A 25,886-nucleotide genomic window follows, 5' to 3' on the forward strand; every position below is an offset into this window, starting at 1 on the left:
GGGCAAGCGCTCTACTGCTTGAGACACAGCACCACTTCCGGTTTTCTAGTGGTTTATTGGAGATAAGAGTCTCACGGAGTTTCCTGCCCAGGCTGGCTTTGAACAGTGATCCTCAGATCTCAGCCTCCTGAATAGCTAGGATTACAGGCATGAGCCACCAGCACCCGGCTCGGCTTATTAGTTTTTTAAGTCCTGCTGGTAGAAAGAAGGTAAGGTAGAAGCCGAGAGATCCAGGCCCTGCCCCTTCCAAGGTATGTGACCTCAATGTGGTAACTTAGTCTAGAGGAGAGCATTTGAGAATTGTTTGTCCTTTCAGAGGAAGCAAATTAGCAAGGCATGAAGAAAGCGGGCCAGATGAGACCTGCCTTCTCTGCAAGGTAGGCAGGAGATGCACTTCAGAGACAAAGGGAGGAAAGCAGGAAGCCATGAAGCAGGACCACTGACTTCTGGGATATAGAAAGGACACCCAGGACTGGTGGTGAGCTGTAACTGGAGATAGATGCCTAGATCTAAGCTGAACATTGACGTACAAAAAGAAAAAATATAGAGCCACAACTAAAGCCAATGCTCATGCATTCAGTCAGAGTCACTGTCCCCTGAATAGCAGCATGATTGGCAGTGACCTCCAGGATTACCACAGCAATGGACAGGTCCCACAGATCATGTGCTTGTGTGCTGCTGTATACATGGCTGATATAAAAGCATGGATTTGGGGAACCAAGGGACCAAACAGGATCGGATAGATGTGGGCAGGATGCTCCAGGATTTGATGAGAGTTGGTATAGGAATGGAGGGAGAAACGGCCTCAAAACTCCTGTCACCAGAATCCCTATATTGAAATCACTGTAACCCAAAGGCTATGGGGTGGACAGACCCAAATCTAAGCAGTTTGTAGGATTCCAAGAAAATTTCAAAGAAAATATGTATCAGTGAAAATGAAGACTCACAGGCATTGCCAGATTCCCCAAAGAATTCACGTCATAAAAAATAAAGACCCAATGTGGATGAGGAATGCATTGCACAATAGGCTCGTATGATCCCAAGAATAACTGATGCAGGGTGAACTGGGTCTCAGGATGGACGGCAGGATACAGTTGGAGGTGGAGGGGGCTGCTGCTCAGGAAAGGCAGGAAGGTTGTCTTTTTGATTATGAGGTCCATTAGAGGCATCATGTGGAAGTTAGATTTCTATATCCTTCAGACAGATTTCCATTCCTACCAATCAGAGACTGCAGCTTCCTCCCAAAACCAAAGCTAAACATGGCCACTGCTGAATTTCCCCTGTAATACTATGTCTTCAACATGTCAGAGGGCTTCTAGTTTGGTTTATCTAATGGTGTAACTAACCCAAGACATTACTTCTGTGATCTATGGCCAGTAAAATCCTACCTGTTAAGCTCCACCAGTAGCTGTTGGAGTGTTAGCAATGTCTACAAGTTCTCTAAACCTTGGTACGCTCAGCTTTCACATGGAGATAGTAATGGCACTGTGCTCACAGCGCTGTGGTGGGCAATACATGAAATAATGATCTAGAAGCCCCTTAGATAGATCAGTAGTGGGAACACAGGAAGTGCCCAGTCAGTTATGGCTTATATCTCTGTGTAGCCCTGCATAATGGGTAAAGAAACAAAGTTATCAGTTCATGTAACTGAGAAGTCCAAGGCAGATCTGGAGCTTCAGGTACAGCTTGATTCAGGGTCACAAGTGGTATTTCCAGGACTTGGTTTCTCTCTCTCCATCTCTCAGCAACCCTTCTCAGACAGACACCTCCAAAGAAGCAAGATCAGTTTAGCTCAACAGATTATGCATCTTTTATAGACTCCGTGCAGAAGAGGGCATCCACCCAATCTCCAAGAAGTCCCAGTTAAACTCGTAGCACCTTATCAGCATAGATTACCCCATAAGTTACTGGAACAGGGGCAGAGTCAGACTGAGACTGCAGGGCCAGCCTCAGTGTTAGTAGGAGGGCAGTTTCAGGAGCAAAAGAATTGCACTTCCTGTGATTACCTACTGACTAATTAGGGAGAACTCAACTCCACCCACCACAGCTTCAAATAGCATATCCATACGTCGAAGGGCTGTGTGCAGTCGCATCTGTATATCAACAGGATCATCTATTTTAGGAACTAGAGGACTCGGTGACCCTCAATATTTATTTCATCTTTTTTCCTTTCTCTTTCTTCTATTTTTTTCCTTTCTTCTTTCTCTTCCTGTGCCATTACGAGGACTTGAACTCAGGACCTGGGCACTGTCCCTGAGCTTGTTTTGCTCAAGACTAACACTCCACCACTTGAGCCACAGCTCCCTTTCCTCTTCTAGCATCCTTCACACTGACTTGTGGTTATTCCCTCTATAGTGCCCATACTCCTGCGGTCTCCTTTCCACTGCCATCCTTCCCTTGTTTCTGAATCCTTCTCCCAGGCTGTGTCTGATTTTCCATCCTTCCCATCTTTCACTACATTGTTTTCTCCCCCCACACCACTTAAATTCCTCCTTAAGGAGCCTGTTTTCACAGAAGCTGCTTCTGCCAATTGGGTTTATTCCCTCCACAGACATGTGTGAGCCACAGAGCAGGGCTCTGAGGACACAGTTCAGTATGGATCTTTCAGAGAATGAACTTCCCCTCTCTACTCAGCCACCAGTTCAACATAATAACCTTCCTTCAGCATTTCCCTTCAAATATCTCCCACACCCCTCCAACCTAACCATCGGATGAGGACAGATGGAATAGAGGTGGAGAGGTAGCATGTCTGCCTCCAGGTACCCAGACCTGATCAGAGCTGTTGTACTGTGTTCTCAGGTGACTGCTGGCTGCTGGCAGCCATTGCCTCCCTCACTTTGAATGAAGAAATCCTGGCCCGAGTTGTCCCCTTAGACCAGAGTTTCCAGGAGAACTATGCTGGGATCTTCCGCTTCCAGGTAATGTAAGGGTTTTCTCAGACTTTTCAATGGGTCCCAGGGACTCGGCCCCGCACACTTGAGTAGGTCCCTTGGCCCTTGTTCTTCTGCTAAGGAAGCTCCCAAGCTTGCCAGGATGACCATGGAAGGCCTCTAGAGACTTGCAAGGAGGGAGGTAGAGCTGGGTGTTCAAGAAGTCATTCCCAGGTTTTTAAAAAGTTGATTCTTTGAGACTTGAGATCCAATGTTAAAAATGACCCCCATTTTGTGCTGGCAAATGAGAAATACTGTTTATTTATTTATCTATTTATTTTAATGCCAGTACTGAGACTTGAACTCAGGGCCTTGTGCTCTTGCTTATCTTTTTCTGCACAAGGTTTATATCCTACCACTTGAATCATACCTCTACTTCTGGCATTTTGGGGGCGGGGGAGGTGGAGGGGGTTAACTGGAAATAAGTGTCTTATGGACTTGTCTGCCCCGGCTGGCTTCAAACTACAAGTCTCAGATCTCAGCCTCCTGAGTAGCTAGGATTACAGGCATGAGTCACCTGTGCCTGGTGAAATACTGTTTTTTTAAAGAGACACAGACAAGAACCTCATGTGCATCGTGAGGACTTCCCTTATAAGAGACAAAGGAAAGTATCTCCTCCCAGGATAGGCTCATGGCCCCACAGCAAGGGGTCCAGCAGGAGGGAGCTAGGTGCCACTGAGGCTCAGGACGCTAGTGCATTCTCCTTGCATGCCCCTCCCTCCTTTTCCTGCAGTTCTGGCAGTATGGTGAGTGGGTGGAGGTGGTGGTGGATGACCGGCTGCCCACCAAAGACGGGGAGCTGCTCTTCGTGCATTCAGCCGAGGGGAGTGAATTCTGGAGTGCCCTGCTGGAGAAAGCCTATGCCAAGTAAGTGACCTCGCCCTCCCCCAAGGGCCATGGCTTGTCCCTGCTACCCTGGGCTCAAAACAACAGGAGCTATTCAAGGACTATTTTGAGCAGAAGCCTTGTTCTATAAAAGGACTACTTGGGCCCAAATTGGGCTCTGTCTCTGAGGAGCTGATGCAGGCCACAAGCCTGGCCATGTGATGTGCTGATCAATGATAGCCCACTGGCATTCTGAACCAGGTGCACAGGGAAGGGTTATGAGGTTGATTTTCTGTTGACCTTAAGAAGGAACTAGGCTTCCTTGGCAGGACTTATTATATTGCTAATCAATTAAAAGCAGCAGAATTTATGCCAATGGGCCAATGACCCATGTCAGAGATAAGAAAGTTGTGAAAGTGTTTGCCCAGGATATATGGCATGGCTGGTGGCAAATGTTTTTGTTTTTTGTTTTTTGTTTTTTTCCCATACTTCCTCCCCACTGCTTCCCACAGTTTGCCCAGGCCCAACATGTCAGCCTGCTCCAGAAGGGCCTCAGCTGGCTGTGATGCATGGACTGCCTTCATGAAGACCCAGCTCTAAGGCAACTAGTAGATTTTTGCACCTTAAAGCCCCATGAGGGGCTGGGAAGGTGGCTCAGTAGTAGAGTGCTTGCCTTGCATGCATGAGGCCCTGGGTTCGATTCCTCAGCACCACATAGGCAAAAAGAAAAAAGCCAGAAGTGGCTCTGTGGCTCAAGTGGCAGAGAGCTAGCCTTGAGCTGAAGAGCTGAGGGACAGCACCCAGGCCCAGAGTTCAGGTCCCACGACCGGACCAAAAAAAAAAAAAAAAAAAGCCCCATGATCACATCCCCAGTGGAGAGAGCCTGTGTGCAAAGCTCAAGTTGTGGAGTTAGAGAAGCCTCAAACCCCAGCATTGATAGCATGGAGTCAAATGCCCATGAGAACACATGGCTTGTTTCTCAGAAAAGCTGCTTTTATTATTGAATTGTTATCTTTGTTTTAAAGCTGTGACTGCCAAACTGCCTGTTAGCAAGTCTGCTTCTGTCAGGATGCAGAAAGAATCAATAGTGGAAGGTGGATCAACTCATCAATAAGGTCCTTCTAACTGAAAGGTTCTGTAGGCACTTCCCAAAGTTCCCAGAAAATAGTAACTGTAGAGATACAGGACTTTGCCTCTCCTGGGTATCCCAAGGAGAGACAAAACCAAAGAGAATGAGAGCAGAGCTGTCATGAGGTCAAGCAAACTAGAGTGGCTGTGGGGTGCTACGTGCAGGGCTGATGTCTCCCAGGCATTAGCAGCATCAGCGGTAGTAGCAGCACCTCTTCCTCTCTTGTAGGATCAATGGGTGCTATGAAGCCCTCTCAGGGGGCGCCACCACCGAGGGTTTCGAGGACTTCACAGGTGGTATTGCTGAGTGGTACGAGCTGAAGAACCCTCCTCCCAACCTATTCAAGATCATCCAGAAGGCACTGCAGAAAGGCTCTCTCCTTGGCTGCTCTATCGATGTAAGTCCACATTGCCCTCAGGAAATTCCTGTCTGCTCTAGCTGTCCTCAACAATGGATCTGCCCCAGGAAACAATGGCCCTGCCCCAGGAAACCTACTGCCCAGAAATAGCATTAACACACTCATTTAACACATTTCTCATTTGTTAGGAACTAGGGATTGCTAGGCAACAGCCACGCTGTCTGGGGTATAACTGATGGGGTGATGGGCCTCCAGCCTTTCCTTACCTCCCAGGCTCATTTCCTGTTCTGAATCACCCCTCTGTTCCTAGACCCAAGGTTCCCCGAGAAAGCCTGCCCTCTGCTGGACTCCCCATCTCCAGGGCTCCACCATGAACTCAGCAGCCTTCCTCTTGGGTCCCAGGGTTGATGGATTTAGAGGAGGATTTCAGAGGAAATTGGAAGGAATTCCTTCCCTTAATGGCTATTCCAGGCAAAACTCACCAGGGGATGGGAGGTAGAAGGTGGGTTGTGTCCAGTCCCACACAAAAGTTACACTTAACAGACAGGAAAAGAGTGGCTTTGCGGAGTTTCTAATGCAGCCAATTCTGAACTCAGATGTTGCAAAAAAAAAAAAAAAATCACCATTGCAAAAAATCACCATTGCATAAAACCATGCAGCTGTGCTGGGACAGACAGGGGTGCTTGGAGAAATCAGTCCATCTGGGTTATTGATGATGCCTGGCTGTCTGTCCTGCATCCTGAGGCCACCTGAGGATCCTCCCTCTAGGGTGCAACCCTGCACACTTACCCCAAGGAAGGTGAATACACTGTATGTTCCCTCTGTGTGTATCTTATGTCACCTTACCTGAGAATTAGCACTTAAAAGCAGGTAACAGAAAGCACAGCGCTGCAGCCCCCTCCTCCAGCTTGGCCTCTGTGTTGTTGCCTGCGGTCCCCTTGCAGTAGGACATGTGATGGGGTAAGCAACTGCTGACTTGCTGTATTTGCAGATCACCAGTGCTGCAGACTCGGAGGCTGTCACGTACCAGAAGCTGGTGAAGGGGCATGCATACTCGGTCACCGGAGCTGAGGAGGTAATGGGGGAGAGGGAGTTCTACTCCCCTAACTGGAATAACTCAAAATCCTTGTTCTCAACAGCCAAGCAGTCCTGGGGCTCAAGCCGGAGCCTAGGCTGAATCGATACTGCCCTTTGCTAGCCGCACAAGTGCCTTCAGGCATTCTTTAGTCTGGCTCAACTTTAAAAAAAACAAAAACCAAAAAAACAAAACAAAACAAAAACAGCACTTAGCAGCTGTACAGTGGGGCTTGTGGTGTTTTTTTGTTTGTTTGTGTCCTTTGTTTTTGTTTTGCCAGTCCTGGGGCTTGTGAACTCAGGGCCTGGGTGCTGTTGCTGAGCCTCTTTTACTCAAGGTTAGCACTCTTACCATTTGAGCCACAGTACCACTTCTGGCTTTTTCTATGTATCTGTGGTACTGAAGAATCGAACCCCGGGCTTCATGCATGCTGGGCAAGCACTCTACCACTGAGCCATATTCTCAGCCCAGCTGTACAGTGTTTTTCAGTTTTTAAAATCCCTCTACATTTGACCTCACAAAAACATTCATGGCTCTGCCTCTTGCTAGCAGTGTCACTTGAGAAATTTGCTTGGATTCTGTTCATTTGCTCATACTTAAAATGAAAATAACAATAGGTTCATAGTGAGGTGGTTGTTTTATGTGATGAGGGCCTACCGCACATCACATTGTAAGTAGTAGCTGGTGTTGCAATTGGGACAATTGTTAGTACAAATAGTATCAAGCAGCCCAGGTTCAGTGTTAATTGTCATCCTAGACCTGACCTCTTTCATTTAACTTTGGCTTTATTTTTCCTTATATTCTTTGTTATTATTATAATGGTAATATTTGGAAGGGTTACACAAAGAGTACATTTCTTTTTGGACAATGTCACCCCTTCCCTTGCTTTCTCCCAGTTTTTCCCTTCCACCCCTCTCCCCCCTCAAGTTGTATACTTCATTGTCAACATAGTGTCTAGTGAGTACTATTGCTGCATTTGTTCTCCCTTTGTTCCTCCATTTCTGTGCCTCCTGTTCTTTTTCTTTTGATTCCAGCCTGGGCAACACAAAGAGATTCTGTCTCAAAATGAAACAAAACTTTTGCATACTGCATCTGCTTGTTCTCATCCATGTTCTTTTAGCAAGTGGTAAGGCTTCCCTGAGAGCCTTCTAGTTAGTTAAATTGACATTTAGGGACAAACACACCAATCACAGACACCAGCACAAAGGTGGTTGAATCTCAAGCTAATCTCAGTCCTCTTAAGAGCCAAGTCCTAGGAGCTTAAATTCCCACTTTTCCAAGCAGGGCAGCAGTGAAGGGTCTAGACCCCTAGAGGTATCACAAACCCTTTACATCTATCATGTTTGTCTCTCATTTGTGGACTCAACACCGGGTGGGAGTCCCTCCAGGCCTGGCAGGCCCTCAGCTTCTCAGCTCCTCCCTCCTCTTTTTCATCTGATCCTTCAGGTTGAAAGTGGAGGGAGCCTGCAGAAACTGATCCGCATCCGAAATCCCTGGGGAGAAGTCGAGTGGACCGGGAAGTGGAATGACAAGTAAGGAGCGTGGAGGCTGGGGCTGGAGGAGGGAATAGTCCACAAAGAGGCCCTGATGAACCAAGCTTGGAAAATGCTCCCACACTGTAAAGCACCACACACTGTGCTTAGAAACAAGGCCCTGGCCCACACTGAGTGGCCCGTGGGGTGTGAGCTCAAAACACTACTCCGGCACTCTGGAAGATTGCTCCAGACTCAAGGATCTTGTGCCACACATTCCTTCCCTACCTGGTGATCCACCCTGCTATTCAAATCCACCCTGCTATTATTGGGCCTTCAGGGGGTGTGGGGGGGAATGTATTCCTCATCTCCTAACACCTCTATTTCAAGGACATGAACTTGGCACCAAAGCAGAGACATCTGTCTGTTGCTCTCCGGGGCTTCCTGGTAGCTGTTAGGCATTCTGCTGTTTGGGGTAAATGCTCAGTTGGGCCTCTCCCCCAGTGCCCATCCCCATACCTCCAGTTTTTGCACCTGTTTCTGGCCTGTCCCAAGTGGCCTCAGCCTTGGCAGAAGGATGCCTGTTGAGACTTCCTTCAAGGTGCGGTAATAGGGGCTTCATGTCAGGTGTTCAGTCGTTCCTAAAAGAGCTGCCAGACTGCTCTCAGTTTGAGCAAGTGGACCTCTTTCATTCTCACTCGTGGGCTGTGCTCATTTTTCCAGACACTCCCTTGCTGCCATCATCCAGGAGGAAGCATCCGCTCACCCTGCTGGCTTGTTTGCCCCTCCCTGGTGTTTTTCCTCTTTCAAATGCTTTGTGAGCAGTTTGTTGTGGCTCTGAGCCAACTGTGAGGCGATCCCTCCTTTGGGGAGGGGAGTCTGGGTCCTCAGAAGTAAGAATGGGTCCTGCTCCTAGACTTTTAGGAATCACCTGGACAAGTCACCCGCATACACTCACTCCTGAAGCCTCTCACATTGCTCTGCTTTGCAGCTGCCCAAACTGGAACACTGTTGACCCGGAGGTGAGGGAAAGGCTGACCCGGCGACATGAAGATGGAGAGTTCTGGTAAGAGGAGTGGAGCCCCCGGGAAATGATTTGTCTTCCCTGATGTCACTTACTGGAAAACTACTAACAAGAATGTGGGCCAGAAGGGCACAAGAGCATAAGTTCCTGGCTTTGTTGTTTTATTTTGTGTGTATGGGTCCTGAGGATTGAGCTAAGCACTATCCCTTAGCTTTCTTGGCTCAAGGCTAACACTCTTCCACTTGAACCACACCTCTACTTCAGCTTTTTGGTGGTTAAGTGGAGATGAGACTCTCATGGACTTCCCTGCCTTGTCTGGCTTTGAACAACAATCCTTAATTTCAGCCTCCTGAGTAACTCTTCAATGATTCCATTGCAACAGTTGAGTTAACCAGCTGAGAGAAAAATTCCTTCAGTAATGTCCAGACCCCAAGAGAAAACAGCGACGAATCCAAGCCTCCTAAGAAACCAGTTCCTTAGTGTGTGCACATGCGTCCCTCTGAGGATCATCCGCAGTTAGACACGGCTTGTAGCTTACCCAGATACTATTTGATATCCAAGATGCCCATTTTTGAAAACTCTGGGCTTCAGAGGCCCATTAATTTGATCAGAGTTACCCAGTTGGACAGTGGCATTGCCAGGACTAGAATCAGGAATTCAAATTCTAGACCTGTTATCCACCATTGGGCCACATTCTGCTGCTCTGCCTGGCCTTGACTGACCTCGTTGGAAGGTCAAGGCTCACTTTTACCTAGCGATTCCCTGTCTCTGCTTTTGCCAGGATGTCTTTTGGTGACTTCCTTCGACACTATTCCCGCCTGGAAATCTGCAACCTGACTCCTGACACCCTCACCAGTGACAGCTACAAGAAATGGAAGCTCACCAAGATGGATGGGAACTGGAGGCGAGGCTCCACTGCAGGGGGCTGCAGGAACTACCCCAGTAAGTGCTGTGGCCGCCAGAGGCCACGCCACCCTCACCTTACCCTGATGAACATGCCATACCCAGCCTGGCATCCCTGAAGAGGCGGTGGCTACTCACTGGGGCTCTTGCTGTCTTCCTTGTTCCAAACCTGTGTCTCAACACCTTTCTCCCTTAAAAATTGTCTTATTCTGATGACACCTGCCCATTATGGAACATATACTGGGCACGAGGAGCTGTCCTAAAATGCATATGTTATTTCCTCTCATCTTCACCAGAAAACATCTTGATTATCGTCTCCATCTTTAAGACAAAGGAAGAGAGGCAGGCCCAAGGTCACACAGCTTGCTGGGATTTGAACCCAAGTAGTCTGATGGGACCTGAGTGGCAGGCCACAGTCATATTTTGAGTCTCTGTTGCAGATAAGGAAACTGAGGCTCTAAGTATATTCCTGGCCCACAGAGCAAGAAAACAGACTGAGACTAGCTGAGTGGTCTCTGCAGCTCAAGTATTCAGACTCCCAGTGGAAGTTCTAGAGGCCACCCACAAATTACCCTTCTGGCACATTAGATCAGCGGTCAGCGTATTCCTTCTCATGAACTGTTCATAAATGCTTTTGGCCCGATGGGCCATCCAGTCTCTATAGTGTCTACTTAGCTCATGCAGAAATGAATGGCCATGGCTGTATGCCAATAAAACTTAATTTACAAAAGCAGCTGGCAGCCTGTGTGGCCATGCCAGCCAATCCCCACAGAAAATGGTATCTTTAATTCCACCATTAAGAGGATATCCCATTAGATATAGGAAGGCATTAGCATAATTACTTTCAAGCATGAGTAACTCTTAGATCCTTCCTGAAAATAGGTTTTGGAAGTGAAAGGTTAGACCCACCATGAATGTGGGTAAGGCCTGAGAGGATAAGAGGCACGGAATCCAAAATTGTACACATGGTGTCCCTGGCCTTTAAGTCTACTGGAGGGTTGAATACTAAGGAAAAGACCCCAGAGCCCTCTCAATCAGGCCATCTGGCCCATCTCTGTCCTGTGTGAAGATACCAGTAGATGGCGTCAAGACAAGTCAGCAAGAGAGTATTACAAAGGAAGTTCCTCAGTTATTGTCCTTTTGGGACTTAGACCACTCAAGGAGCCCATCGCCCTTCCCCTTCACATTCCAAGGGCTGGTGTGCTCTTAGGGGAGACCTCAGAAAGCACTCGAAGGAACACTTTCATCATAGCAAGTGCAGGCTACCTTGTCTCAAAAGCCCACCTCCATCAGTGTCCACCCTGCCTGCTCACCCTGGTTCTTTTGCTCCTTCCACCATCTCCTGCCATCTTCTCTCCTCTTCATCCCTGTCTTAGAGGCCTCCAGCCTCCAGACCAAGGCCCACCCCAGAGCTCTTCCCATGCATGGCTACTTAAGGCTGGGTCCCTCTGTCCCTCTCTACCACAGACACCTTCTGGATGAACCCTCAGTATGTGATCAAGCTGGAGGAGGAGGATGAGGACCAGGAGGATGGGGAGAGCGGCTGCACCTTCCTGGTGGGCCTCATCCAGAAGCACCGGCGGCGGCAGAGAAAGATGGGCGAGGACATGCACACCATTGGCTTTGGCATCTATGAGGTATGTACGGGCAGACCAGAGGTGGAGCTCCACCTCCCTTCCCTTCTCCTTTGGCCCAGCGTGGAGACAGATTCCAGAAGCAGAACTAGGGATAAAGTGGACAGGGAAGTTAGCCAGGCCAAAGCAAAGCCACTGTCTTGACCTGGCTTATTGCTGCTGTCACAGGGAAGTCCTTGCCACTGGTCTATATCTCCAGAACCTTCCCATGCCTTCCTCATGGCCAGCTTCTTGAGAGTTCCACATTTTCACATGGCCTCTGTGTCCTTTTTCATGTCCCCCATGCCTAGCATTCTAAAGAACAGAAGAGATGTGATCTAGAACACAATATTCTGGCCCACGCCAAGAAATACAGTGAGGGCTGGACTGAGCCACCAGCAGGTCAGAGCCCAGCAAAGTCATTGGCCTGGACTGTGGCAAGCTCCAGACAGGAGAACAAAGAGTTATTATGTTCCTCTCAAGGATCTGTTGGCTGGAGCCCTGCTCCCCCAGACACCCTGGCTTCTTACAGGTTCCTGCTTCTCATTCCATGCCAAGTTAAGGCAGAGTTCAGCTGAGTGGACACTAGAGGGCAGCCTTGTTATTGCTGCCTCCCCCTTTAGGCTGAGGGCCGGACTGGGGCCAGGAGACTTGTTCTAATGTATGAGGACCCTGTCCCTATCCTTCTCTATCCACATTACAGTGTTCTGTGGCCTTGGTTGGCAGTGAGAGGCCTGAGGTGCAAGGAAGATCTTATGCGAAGCTGACAGGGTGCATTTTGGTTGGATGGGTGGAACCCAGTGATGAACTGAAGCCAGGGCCTTGCTGCTCCATGCTCCTCAAGAACCTCGTTCAATGAAGTCACACAGGCAGCCTGGAAATGGCTACCCGTTGGGGAGACAGGATTATTTACACCATGGGAACTTGCATACACTGCCAGGCAGGTAGTTTATGATGCCTAGCACACTCTGATGCACCCAGACAAGGTGTCAGGGGAGAAAACTCCTTGGGTTTGCTCTCATTGGCCATGTGGTTGCCACCAGTGGATCATAGAACTTAGTCCAGTCCACTCACCTGAGCAATGGAGATGGATAAACACCATAAGTTGTTTAAAAAAATGAACATAGTCCATGACTCCTCACAGTCTATGAAATAGGAGCCAAGGACTTTGGGACAAAATACAAACTGAACTGTGTTGCTTCATGCACTTGAAATTCCAGTCATGGACTTTCAGAGTTAGGAGGGACTTTGGTGAGAAACTGAGCTAAAAAGCAGAAATGGCTTGCTGAAAGAAATACAGACTGGATGTGAGTAAGCGAGCCCTCGCCCTGCTTGTTGCTTCCCTCAACTGAGCAGGCCCTGCTTTGCCCACCTGGGAGGTGGGATGTGCCTTTGCCATAGCTGGCTAGTAACTGTAGGCAAGTCCTTATCTAGCCCCACTTCTCCATTTCAAGATGGTGGTGGTACCATCTATGACATCACTGGGGTTTGCTTTCCAATATGGTAGACGTACCATATTAAGTTCCTTAGGCACCATTTATTATGGTGATTTAGTGATAGTGCTAAAACTGCAGAGAAAAGAGGCAGCAGATGAGTTGGTGGTGGTGCTGTTGTTTTCATACCCTGTCTGCTTCCCAAAATCTGAATTGGGTTTCCTTTATTTTGCAGGTTCCAGAGGAGGTACGTTGGACCAGTCCTTGTCCGTGGGGGCTTGGGTCACCAACACTTGTGAAGCTTAAACTGCCAGAGCTTGGAAAGGACTGATGGTTATGAGGGATACATCTTGCCCCATCTTGGATCCTTTTGAGCTCACTCTGGTCCTGGATCCTATTGGCCTAAGCTCCTGGGAAATCCCTGTGGGGTCAGGTGCCTCTCTCAGACCAGAAGAGCCTGTGCAGGGTTGGGTTCTGAGCTGGAAACCCATAGTCCTTAAACTGCATGAGGCCTGGCCCAGAGTCTGGTGTGACTCTGAGAACAAGCAGGAAGGGGGAGATCTCAAACCTTTGGACTGGACCAGAAGACAAGGTGTGAGCCTAGACAAGGAGACCAAAGCTCTGCTCCCAGACTGTGACCTTCAACAAGTGACATCCTTTCTGTACTTCAGTTTCTTTTCTAGCCAAGTGGTTAGCCATCCACCTCACTGGTGTGTTGTGAACATGAATTAAATTGTGCCAAAGCATCGAGAAGGCCACAGGAAGTACTACCTGATAGGATGACAGCAGCTGAGTAATTCTCAAAGCCATTTGTTTAAGTAGACACAGAGGACACCATGACCCACCCACAGCATGCTTCTTTCACAGGAAGTCAGTGCAGCCCATGGTGTCAGCTTCCTTGAATGCTATGTGTGGAGTTGTAGCTTCAGACATAGAATACATCCAGTTTAGCAGCTGATCCCCTTCTGCACCCGTGTGTGTGTGTGTGTGTGTGTGTGTGTGTGTGTGTGTGTGTGTGTGCATGCACACACATATGCATATGTGCATGTGTATGCATGTGATCCTGGAGTTTGAATTCAGGGCTTCATTCATGTTGCTAAGCAAGTGCTCTACCACTTGAGCCACATTGCTGGCTTTTTCATTTTGTTTATGAAACATCTCTTACTAATTTTACCCAGACTAGCCTTGGATCGTGAGCCTCCTTTCTACCTGTCCCAAGTAGCAGGAGTGAGCCAACATACCTGGTATTGCCTTTGTGTGTCATACATCACATAGAACTTCCAGATTCCTGCCATGGGGACTCTAGCCCTGTTGACAGTCACTTAAGGGAAGAATGCAGGGGGAAAGATGGCATCTCTATAGAGGCCGAAGACAAGGGCTTTTGTTTCTCATGCCTCTGAGTTCTCCCGTGGCCATTGGTTACTTTTGGTAGAAAGTTTACTTTTTTCTGAAAATGATCCAGACATCCTTATTGTAATTCCTTTATTTTGGAGAGAACAAAAGTGATACTTATTTGGAGCTCCTTCCCTCATTTCTCTGCTTATTCATCAGCTGATTGGACAGACCAACATCCACCTGGGCAAAAACTTTTTCCTCACCACTCGAGCGAGGGAGCGGTCTGACACATTCATCAACCTCCGAGAGGTTCTCAATCGCTTCAAGCTGCCCCCAGGAGAGTACATCCTCGTGCCTTCTACCTTTGAGCCCCACAAAGACGGGGACTTCTGCATCCGTGTCTTCTCAGAGAAGAAGGCTGACTACCAGTAAGTGCTTAGTCCCTCTCTATACTCCCCACCCTCTCCCCAGATGCTGGTCTGTTCTTCACGCCTGAATACCACTCTCTTTCTCTGAAATACCTGTCTCCCTTGGGGGGATCAGTGGGAGACTGGTGTATTAGATGAAGAATTGTTCATGTTCTGCTCAGGGAAACAAAGACAAAGCCACCCAAGAGACTTGGGAGTGAAAGAGGGAATGGAGAATGACCTGAAGAATCCCATTTCACAGTTGTATCTTTGAACCTGCATTTGAATGACTTACCCTAGACAGTCTATACGCTGTGTAGGGTAGCTGTCTAGGAAGAATGCTGGCCAGTACTGGTATAAGCCTTGTTTCCCCAGGCCATGCCACTAAGGATCTCCAGGAAGAAACTGTGATAACTTCGGTGGTCCCAGAACCTCCCCCTGTTGCAGTCATGGAGGCTCCAGTCCCTTCCCCACTATGCCCTTTAGGTCCCAGCTATTTAAGAACAGTCTTGATTGATCCCACACTTTCCTGCCACTGTCCATGTAGCCTCAATTCACTGTGGCCGCTGCCACTTTGGTCATTTGTACATTAGGTTGGAGGACACTTGATTGGCAGAGGCAAAATCAGCCTTGGCAATGTAAGCAGAAGGATGTTCACTGGAAGGCCATGAGGACTCCTGCTGGAGTCCTCCTCCAGAGGGAGGCAGGGCACAGACAGGAAGAGCAGGAGGAAGGCTGTGCTGGATCTTGTGTTGATATTCCAAAGATCCCCCCTTAAAGCATGTCCAGTGGGCCAGCTTCATGTCCATCCTTGGCCTGTCAGCTCCTGCAGTAAGTGGGAAGAGAGGACTAAGAGGGACCAGGTCTCCTATTTCCAAGAGTGTACATGACAGAGAAATCATTTCAATTCCAGGCAGCTGCAGGCCAGTGAATACCATTAGAGCATCACTGGAGCCAGCCCCTGCCACCGTCAGGCTCCTCTTCTTTTTTTTTGGTTGGTCGTTGGGCCTGAACTCAGGGCCTGGGCGCTGTCCCTCAGCTCTTCAGCTCAAGGCTAGCGCTCTACCACTTGAGCCACGGCACCACTTCCAGCTTTTTCTGCTTATGTGGTGCTAAGGAATCAAACCCAGGGCCTCAGGCATGCAAGGCAAGCACTCTACCATTGGGCCACCTTCCCAGCCCCAGGCTCTCTTCTTTTTCTGATGCTTGGCATGGGGCAGGAGCCTTTCCTCTAAGCTCCCTGGAGGACTGTTCCCAGCTTGGTTTCCCCTGACCAGGAAATGGAGACATGATCCAATATCATTGGAATGACACTGTTGTCAACCCCTGTCCTGCCCTGCTAACCACAAACCACTGTCCCAGGAAAGCTCAGTCCCTTCAGCTCTCTCCAGGGTGAGCTCTTAAACCTCAAAGCTGTCTGACTTCCCCGTCACAGGATATTAATCATGTGCCAGATTCCAGTCCCGAGCACCAGGAAGTCTTATTGCTCCTTGTGTGATGCACCAGGAAGTCTTCTTATTCCTCCTCCTGTGGTGCATCAGCCCCACAGACAGGACTTGTAGTAGCCTAGTTTAAGATCCTAAGCGCCCAAGGAAGATCTCTTACTCTCAGTGTGGAGCTGAAGAAATCTATCCTAGGACAAGGGACTATATACATGATCAACTAGCCACTGCCTGAGTGCAGCTGAAATTACACACTGCCCCTCTCCAACCTGAAGCAGTACAAGTAGGTAATGGACAGGTCTCACCATGAAGGCTTTACAATGACAGAGTGTATTTTAAATGTAATTTCAAAGTTGTTCCTAGGACCAGGAGCTAAATGAGTTACCTAGAGTTCCAGCTCCACCCTACATAGAAAGACTATGAAACTTGATAAGGACCCCAAACTGACAGACCATTTCAGCCTCAATTTCTGCTTGCTGAGGGGGGATACCTAACCACAAATCTGGGATTGGCAAGATCCTCGCTGCTAACCTCCTGCTGGGTTTCAACACAGCCCTTCTGTTTTTATCCACATTGCTGATTTACCCTTCCCTGCCTTCTAGTAAATCGTATTTCCTTTCTGTTTCCAGAGCTGTTGATGATGAAATTGAGGCCAACGTTGAAGAGGTACTTGTAACTCCTTAACTCCACTCACTCTGCCCTGGATACCTAGAGAGCCGAGGAGCTGCAAAGGCCCACAAGGACTTGGGAGGCCCCCTGGGACTTCCTGGCCCCAGACTGAAACAGAGCATACAACCCAAACTGGGAATCTGAGAGTCTGTTTCTTATGCTGGAGCCAAGGCTTGTTAATCAGTTTACCCATGTGTTTGTGGAGAACCAGAGAACACCAGTGCTACATTAAGCAGGGCCAGCTTCTCGTCATTCCTCCTAGCAGATCTCAATTTTCTCATCTATAAAATGGAAACACAGTAGGACAGGATTTCTCATAGAGTTCTAAGAATGTGATTCCGTGGTAAATCCTGAAAGGTGTTTAGGGATTTCAAACAAGGCTCTATCTCAGCAAATCTAAGTAGATTTCCCCAAGCAGGGACAGGGGTCCAGGGCTCTCCTGCCTCTCCCCAGGAGCCTGAGGTGACTCCACAATAGACTCATCAGTTGCTGAAGCTTGGCGCGTGTCTTATGTCCCCAGTGGGAGATTGCACAATCTCTAAGGGCCTCACTGGCCACTGCTGAAATCTCTCCAGAATGTTCTACTGAGCCCTTACACTTCCAAGTCCCTGTGAGAGTAGATCACAAAAGTCCATCGGGATGGCTGTTAAAGGCATCTTGTGTATGACAAATGAAAATGTAACTCCTTCCCACGTAGTTTACATTCCCTCTCATGTACACCTTCTACTAGTTCTTCACATGGTCCTTTATTCCAAGCCCAATACCCTTAGAATTCGGCCCAAGGAATTGGACAGTTTGCTGTGTCCCAGTAGTGGACACAGGAAATTCTGAAGGAAGAAGGAAGGCTGCCTCAGACTGGAGGGTGGCACCTTGCTGATTCATTGTTTCCTGTTTCTGCACCTTCCAGATTGATGTCAACGAGGAGGACATTGATGATGGCTTCAGGAGGCTGTTCGCTCAGCTGGCAGGGGAGGTAGGTGTTCCTCACACTCAGTGCTGACATAAAGGAAAGACAGCATTTGTCCTAGAGGAGACTGGTTTAAGGGAAGTAGGAAACCAACTGAGTAAGAGCAAAGAGGAACGACAGACATAGCTCCAATCTCAGCTTGCTCCTCCGTGCCTGATCCTCTCAGCCCTCTGCATGCTGCCAGGGCCTCCAAGCTCCGGCTCAGCTCTAGCTCGGTTCTTCCTTCCTCACGATTCTTAGGCTCACTTTGAGGCTATTTTTGTTCCTTTTGTTCCATGACAACTGAGGCACAAAATTCGACCCCCTCTCTTTGATTCCCACAAAAATACTCAGGGAAGAGGGAAGGGTTTCAAGACTTTAAAAATACAAGTGACTTACAACAGGTTATTGAGATCTTTTGTTCTTAAAATCATCCTTCAGACCTAAAAGGATGATGATGAGAATAATAGGACATGAATGTAAAAGAGAGATAATAGGAGGGATAAGAGGATCAGGAGAAAAAGGAAGGGATACTGAAGATTTCAAATTATGTTTCGTGTGTGTGTGTGTGTGTGTGTGTGTGTGTGTGTGTGTGTGTGTATGTGTGTGTGTGTGTGTGTGTGTGTGTGTGTGTGTGTGTGTGTGTGTGTGTGTGTATCATAATAAAACTCCATCAGGCACTTTGAAAAGGGGGATGAGAGATTAACATGGGAATAACATGGGGGTAAATTGTTCACAGTCAATCATCTACAGAAACATCACAGTGAAACCCCCTTATGTGATTAATGTATGCTAATGCAGAAATAAAATGAAAAGATCATAATGATAATCCATCAGCTGTCTAGGCCCACTACAAACTTATTTAGCACTCTTTCTTCCCAAAACGTCAAAAGAAAAGTCATCCTTCACTATGTGGAGAAATTCAGCTCTCTCCAGCATTTCCACCAAGCTCATTTTTGTGCTTAGCCAAAGACTCATATCAAAGGGGCTTTTTTTGGTTTTGGTTTTGTTTTTTGTCGGTCATGGGACTTGAACTCTGGGCCTGAACACTGTCCCTCAGCTGTTCAGCTCAAGGTGAGCACTCTATCACTTGAGCCACTATGCCACTTCTGGTTTTCTAAGTGGTTTATTGGAGATAAGAGTTTCACAGCCTTTCCTGCCCAAGATAGCTTTCAAACACGATCCTTAGATCTCAGCCTCCCGAGTAGCTAGGATTACAGGTGTGAGCCACTGGCACCCAGCTTCTATCAAAGTTTTAAAGGAAGTGCCAGCTGACCCATTTCCCTCCCTGCCGCTATCCTCCCAATTTACCAAGGGTAGGGGCCTTAGAGAAACATAGTTTCCACTGAGTCACACACTCTACCCCAGGAAGACAAGGATGAAGACAAAGCAACCTTGCTTTTAAACCCTGGGACTTGTTCCTCACTTACACAAATATGCCTGAGTAAACCACTTCTGGAACCCCCTGGCATAATGGCCATAGAGAAGGATTGGGCAAGCTTGGAGACACCTATGTTTTTTGTTTTTTGTGTTTTTTGGGGGGGGAGGGTGGCTGTTGGGTTTTGTTGGGGCTTTGAACTCAGGAACTCATGATGGCTAGGCTGGCACTCTACCACTGAGCCTCACCTCTAGCCTTTTTTCAGCACTGCTTATTTTCAGCACTGCTTTCTTCGGATCTCAGGGCATGTATCTGTTTCACAATCCACCTATTTAACCCTTCCCATGAAGTTAAGATGACAGGCACACACCAGTTATTGGTCCTGGAGTCTCACCAACTTTTTCTTTCTGAGGATGGTCTTGAATCTGAGGTCCTTTCCACTTCAGCCTCCTAAGTAGCTAGGCTTATAAACATGAGCTACCAGTACCCAGCAGAGATACCTAGTTTTAAGCAGTGTTAAAGGATGCCTGGGATCTGAATTATAAAAGATTAGGAAGGCATCCCACATAGGAGGACAGGTCTGAGTGTATTAGGTCCAGAAAGATCATGAACAGCAGAGATATGGTGATTGAATCAGTATAGATTGCTGTACATAGAAACACTCTCTGAAGTGTGAGCCAGGACAGAGCTACCCAGAGTGGGCTGGGAGCAACAGCACCCACCTTACCTGGAGAATGAGAAATACAAATAAGACTCATCTTGGGTATCTACTACATGTTAGTTGTGCTGAGCTTTACTCGGCTCCCATAGGAACTAAGACTGACGCTCTGATCATATGTCCACAGGATGCAGAGATCTCTGCCTTTGAGCTGCAGACCATCCTTAGAAGAGTTCTAGCAAAGCGTAAGTGTCCCTTCCTTGCAAATCCCCCCTTCTGCTCCTTTCCTTGTGGACAAGGGAACATGGGAATCCTTTCATGTATTGGCTAAACCATTAGTCTCTACTCTTGTATAGAGCACTGTCAGGTGCCACTCCCCACTCCCTACTACCAGATTACAATGTTATCCTTCCATTGTGTATTTAAATGAGCTTCATGTAACCATTTGTTTCCTGGGAGAAAGATCATTTCACTTGAACCAATGGGCCAAGCCAATGATTTCAAGACTGGAAATGTCTGCTCTCAGTCCAGGCTGGAAGGTCCCATAAAATATGGGTGAAACTGGATCAAGTCTTAGAGCTGTGACTCTCACAAATCTTTTCTCCTTCTTTCCTTCCTTTTTTTTTTTTTTTTTTGGACAGGGTCCATTATATAGCCTGAGCTAGCCTCGACCTCATGATCATCCTCTCAGCCTCCTGAGTACTAGTAGAATTACAGACATGTGCAACTATGCCTGGCTTGTAACTATTTCTTTTCCCCCCTTTCTGTTTATTAGTTTACATAGGGAAGATTCCATTGGTACTTTTTTTTAAATGCCAGACTGGGGCTTGAACTTGAAGCCTCATGCTCTCACTTTTTCTCATCCAAGGCTGATACTCTTCCACTTGAGCCATGCTTCCAGTCCAGCTTTTTTGCTGGTCAGTTGGAGATAGAATCTCAGATTTTTCTTCTTCTTCTTCTGAGACTGGTTTTAAACATGATCCTCAGATCTTAGCCTCCTCAATAGTTAGAATTATAGAATTATAGGCATGAGCCACCAGTACCTGACTATAACTATTTCTTAAGCTAAAATATCAACAAATTGATTGTTCAGTACCCTACTGTTGTTCACCACTAGGAAGTTCACCTTCAAGTTATTACAAGTCATTCTACTTTTGTTAAGATATTATAAGATCAGGGGGCTAGGAAGGTGGCATAGTGGTAGAGCACTTGCCTTGCATGCATGAGGCCACGGGTTCGATTCCTCAGCACCACATAAGCAAAAAGAAAAAAGCCAGAAGTGGCACTGTGGCTCAAGTGGTAGAGCGCTAGCCTTGAGCTGAAGAGCTGAGGGACAGCGCCCAGGCCCAGAGTTCAGGCCCCATGAACTGACACCCCCCCAAAAAAAAAGATATTATAAGATCAGAGGTTATAAATCTGGGTCTGAAACAAATCCCATGGACTTCAAGGGTTACCATGGTCTCTAACAATGGACCACATGGCCTCTCACATAAGCCTTCAATAAAAAAGCAATTCCTCCTTTGAGAGCCAACAAAGAGTCCAGGGCCAGCTGGGCCCTCCATCCTAGTGTGTGTATGTGAACCTCATAGAGGGCAGAGACAGCTGCTCTCTACCTGGTGGCCCCTGAACAAATGGCTATAGTACAGCCTCTGTGATTCACAGAGCACGCAACGAGGAGAAGCAGGATGGTCAGATGCAGCCCATCCAATTAGTCCACTGCAAAGCTCCCTCCTCCAGCTTTGGAGGACAAGAAGATGGTATTTACCCTTGTCCACGAGTGAGGTCATGGGGTTCTTCAGATGTGTGGCTGTCATGTGCCCAGGAGACTGAGGGCTCATTGTCTCACACAGCTGGAGGGTAGGAATAAATCAAGCCATGCTTGGTTCAGCCTGCTCCTTCCTGCTCTGGGGGGTAGAGAGGAGGAGAAAGTGTTTGTTTCACATGGACCTTTGAGCTCAGGCCTCTCCACTGCTTGTCTGGCGACTCCAGCCTTCTGCCCAAGAGCTAAGCTCACAGCCTCAGGTTCTGCACCCAAGAAGGGGTTAGTACCAAAAAGCATAGCTCAGTGATAGGTTAGGTTCTAACCTTTTACAAGAACATCACAGAGGGCTGGGAAGGTGGCTCAGTGGTAAAGTGCTTGTCTTGCATGCATGAGGCCCTGGGTTTGATTCCTCAGCACCACATAGCAGAAAAAGCTGGAAGTGGCACTGTGGCTCAAGTAGTAGAGTGCTAGCCTTGAGCTGAAGAGCTGAGGGACAGTGCCCAGCCCCAGAGTTCAGGCCCCACAACTGGCAAAAAAAAAAAAAAAAGAACATCACAGAAAGGATTCCTCCTCTTGAGTCTAGTGAAGCATCAGATTCCCATGTGTGACAAACATCTTACCCCCAGCAAGTTGGGGGCACAGACAGGACACATAGGCCTGCAGGTAGACAGCTGGAGCAGTTTTCTTCCTCTCATGGGTTTCAGCCTACAGCAAACACAGGTCATCTGGATTTCCCCCCTCTTCCCAGCAACCACAGGCAACTTTACACCCAATAAGCATTTACCTGTAATTCTATCCCCAGGGAGGCTGAAACTGGAAGACCACAAATTTGAGACCAATATGGGATGTACAGCAAGATTTGTGTACAAGAAAAAAAATGTCCTTAGCAAATTCACGGAGAACACATCTTTTCTGCCATACCAATATTGGACACCTGTAGCTGTTTAAGGAAATTTAAGCCTTGATTTTAAACCTATTGTAATTTAAACCTTAATTTAAATGTGACTGTTGTAGTGGAGGACACAGAGAAAGGACATCTTTATGGAAAGTTCCACCTTTCTGGAAAATCCTACTGGACAGCCCTGCTTGGGAAGATTTTTCTGTCATGCTTATTTTGTCTTTTAGGCCAAGATATCAAGTCAGATGGCTTCAGTATTGAGACCTGCAAAATCATGGTGGACATGCTAGATGTATCCTTTTATGTGCTATGGAGAACAGCCACCGAGGAGTTTAGAAACTCACTCTAGAAAGTTCTAGTACATTGCCTTTTCGCTCTTTAGAATGGCCAGTTGCGCTTGACTTGCCCTCCACATGACCTTCCTTCCTAAGGAAATAGAAAACCCCAGATAAAGGAAAGCATGCTGCCACATCCCCACCCACCTGCATAGGCTCAGTGTGAGGGGCAGCCAGCCCGTGCCAGCCTGTGCACAAAATCCCTGATATTATACCCATAGTCCCTGCCCAAATCAGCCTGGGTTGTTCCCTGAGCGGTAGTGTTTCCATTACTTCTAGGAAACTTTTTCTGGTGTGAATCTTTCTCTGGTTAGGATTTTACTCTACATCTGTAGATAAGGGCCTACCTCCATGGGCATTCTTCCTTCTCTGGTTCTAATTACTTTGAGAGCCACTTACCTGCCCTGAAAGCAATGTAGTTTTGGTCTCCTCTTGTTTCTGATGCTCAGTGAGAAAGGATGGGAAGGGACAGTTGGGGGACCCATCAGTGGAGCTCCATCACACATGTTCTTAGAAATACTCTAAATAATACTGAATATAAGTGGTAGGGGCTCAGCTATTAGCTAGCTCATTTGGATCAGGATCTAGGGGCTCCATGGCACCCCACAGTAATCAGGGTTAGCAGGAAGGAAGCTTACCTTTTATCCAATTCTTTATAGAGGAGGTATGGCAACGAAAAGGAGAAGGATCCTTTTGCCAGACTTCCTTGTAAACAGGGTGTGATGACCAAGAGACCCTCTGAGAGGACAAACTGGCTGACGTTATAATTGAATGACTGTGGATTCCAGGAGTTTTCCTTGATTGAAGGCAGGAGGATGGGAGTGGCAAGCTGGGGCTGAAAGAGTTCTACATTCTCTGGACAAAGATTCAGAAATACCAAGTAAGATCTCAGGATGGCTTGGCAGGGCGGTGGGCTGAATAATCTGTGTCTGGGTATATTCTAGGCATGTAGTTTAAGATGCAACAGGGTGGATGAACATTTTCAAGAGGATTGAGACTTGACCCATGATGGAGCTCAGAACGAGCAAAGACCTGACTGGGCAAATGCAAAATTAAACAAAACAAAGACTTTGAGAAATAAGTCACTTATTGTCTGCCTTCACCTGATTGGTGACTAGAAAAAGAGCCGCCATTAAGGATTTCCTTAAAAGGCTGGGTGGCTCCATGGAGCCGTGAATTTGTAATTCAAGTATATAAATTACAAAGGATGATCACATAGGCCCATGGCAGTTGGCTCAAGCCTGTAATCCTAGCTACTTGGTGTGTGGAGATCAGAGAGTCATTTTCTAAGGCCAGCCTGGGCAGAAAATTTCATGGGACTTCATCTTCACCAATGTCCTGGGAGTAGTGATTCATGCCTGTCATCCCTGCTACAGGGGAAATAACAATGGTTGGGTGCATTGACTGACAAGTATGTGGCCTATGCCTGTCATTCCTAGGGCTGGGAAGGTCCAAGTTGGAGGATCACAATATAAACTGAGCAGAAAGGGAGAATTCCTCAATCTCCAAAATAACTAAGCAAAAAGGGGCTGGATGTGTGGCTCAAGCTGTAGAACACCTGTCCAGCAACTGTAGGCCCCTGAGTTCAATTCCCAGTACTCCCAAAGGGGAAAAAATGACAAAATATCATTAGCCATTTAAGGTTTAAAAAAAAAAAATAGGTGATTCTGGTAAAGCCAAATGGCACAGAGCTGGAAAAACTTTACCTCCACGCAACACAGAGGTAACTTGCCACTTGTTTTTCTTAGGGTCATGGTTTTTAATAACAACTTTTCATGTTCTAGAAAATTTACCGAGATATCGACGTTGACAGGTCTGGCACCATGAATTCCTATGAGATGAGGAAAGCATTAGAAGAAGCAGGTAAGACTTCAAAGCTTTTCTCCTCTCCTTTGCTTCCTCCAGTTGTATAACACCTGTTCTAGTTGATACAACACACTGCTTGTTGTGTCATATATAGCAGGTAGTGATCTAATAAAACTTGCCCTTCTGCTCCTGTTAAACATTAACTAGTCAAATGAAATGCAGTGCCAGAAGCTCTGCCCTCACAACCCGCGTGCTCCCAGGTTTCATCTGGAACAGCCTGAAAGAACACACAGGCAAAGCCACCTCTCAGCAGCCCTCTTTCCCCCACCCCTCCTTTCTATTGCAGAAGGCAGTAGACACAAAATATCTCAGACCAACCCTCCTTTATCATAGGACACAGGCTTGGGGAAGACTGACTGAATGAGAGACAGTGGTGCTTGTGGACAAATATGCCAACATGAGGTTGTTCATTCAGTTAGTTGGGATATAATGCCACAGCAGAGACCCTCCCTCCCCCAAATAATAGTTGTTTAAATGAGATACATCTTTCTCACAAATAATCCAGGCTGGCATGGGACTACTGTCAGCTTTCCAAAGCTATGGCGTTGCATTACCCCTGAGGGGCCTGGGGACAACTTGCCATCACAATCACAATATTGCCAACAGGTTGACAGGAAAAGGACTCCTTTCTTTTTAAGAGAATACAACTTCTGGGTTCTGGTAGCACACACCTGTAGTCCTACCTACTCAGGAGGCTGAGATCAGAAGATTGAGGTTTGAAGCCAGCTTGGGCAGGAAAGTCTATGAAACTCTAATCTCTAATTAACCAGTAAAAAGCTGGAAGCTGAGCTGTGGCTCAAGTGGTAGAGCATTGGCCTTGAGTAAAAAAAGCTAAGGGACAGTGCCCTGGCCCTGAATTCAAGCCCCAGTATGGAAAAGGAAAAAACAAAACAAGCAAAGCATACCCATCACTCCTGCTCACACATCTTATTGGCCAGAATCTGGTCACTGGGTTTCGGATGACTGCAAGGGAAGCTGGGAAATGTAGTCTTTATGCTAGAGAGCCTCTGGCTCATTAAAAATACCTTTACTGTATACAAGGGGAGAATTAATAGTAGTTTATCACACACAGTTTCTGTTGCCTATATCCAGGAATAAACTGGTTTCCAAGATGATTCAGCACTAACTACACAAAACCTAGAAGCATGGTTAACAATTTAAGGAGACATGACCATGGACACAGAGCAGACAAGAAGTGGTGGGTGTTAGGACACAGAGAGGATATCTGTAGGATGACAGTTTGGAAACAAAAGAAATAGCTGGAGGTACTGGCTTTACAAAGTGAAATCAGTCAAGCAGCCGAGGAACAAAAGCAATTACAACTGTAACGTAAAATGAATGTCACATCAGCTGTATAACTGGTGAGTGGAGCTAACTAGTGCATAACTGGTGAGTGGAGCTAACTAGTGCATTCTGATCCTTAGCCCT

General features: G+C 47.3%; 1 protein-coding gene across 1 annotated transcript in view; it reads left to right on the plus strand.

Moving 5' to 3' along the window:
- LOC138827445 (calpain-2 catalytic subunit) overlaps positions 1-25,886 on the plus strand; it is a 52,654-nt gene that overhangs the window by 21,884 nt on the left and 4,884 nt on the right. The window contains exons 3-18 of the mRNA XM_070022947.1: positions 2,800-2,918; positions 3,664-3,797; positions 5,113-5,281; positions 6,234-6,317; positions 7,764-7,849; positions 8,781-8,855; positions 9,595-9,755; positions 11,184-11,353; positions 12,998-13,009; positions 14,314-14,525; positions 16,576-16,612; positions 17,523-17,588; positions 19,785-19,842; positions 22,485-22,549; positions 23,404-23,472; positions 24,377-24,455. Coding sequence (XP_069879048.1) covers positions 2,800-2,918; positions 3,664-3,797; positions 5,113-5,281; positions 6,234-6,317; positions 7,764-7,849; positions 8,781-8,855; positions 9,595-9,755; positions 11,184-11,353; positions 12,998-13,009; positions 14,314-14,525; positions 16,576-16,612; positions 17,523-17,588; positions 19,785-19,842; positions 22,485-22,549; positions 23,404-23,472; positions 24,377-24,455 — 1,596 coding nt within the window. The remainder of the gene's footprint in view (positions 1-2,799; positions 2,919-3,663; positions 3,798-5,112; positions 5,282-6,233; positions 6,318-7,763; positions 7,850-8,780; positions 8,856-9,594; positions 9,756-11,183; positions 11,354-12,997; positions 13,010-14,313; positions 14,526-16,575; positions 16,613-17,522; positions 17,589-19,784; positions 19,843-22,484; positions 22,550-23,403; positions 23,473-24,376; positions 24,456-25,886) is intronic.

This window comes from Dipodomys merriami, unplaced genomic scaffold (assembly GCF_024711535.1).
Source record: "Dipodomys merriami isolate MVZ:Mamm:240054 unplaced genomic scaffold, mDipMer1.0.p SCAF_156, whole genome shotgun sequence".
NCBI classification, from domain to species: domain Eukaryota; kingdom Metazoa; phylum Chordata; class Mammalia; order Rodentia; family Heteromyidae; genus Dipodomys; species Dipodomys merriami.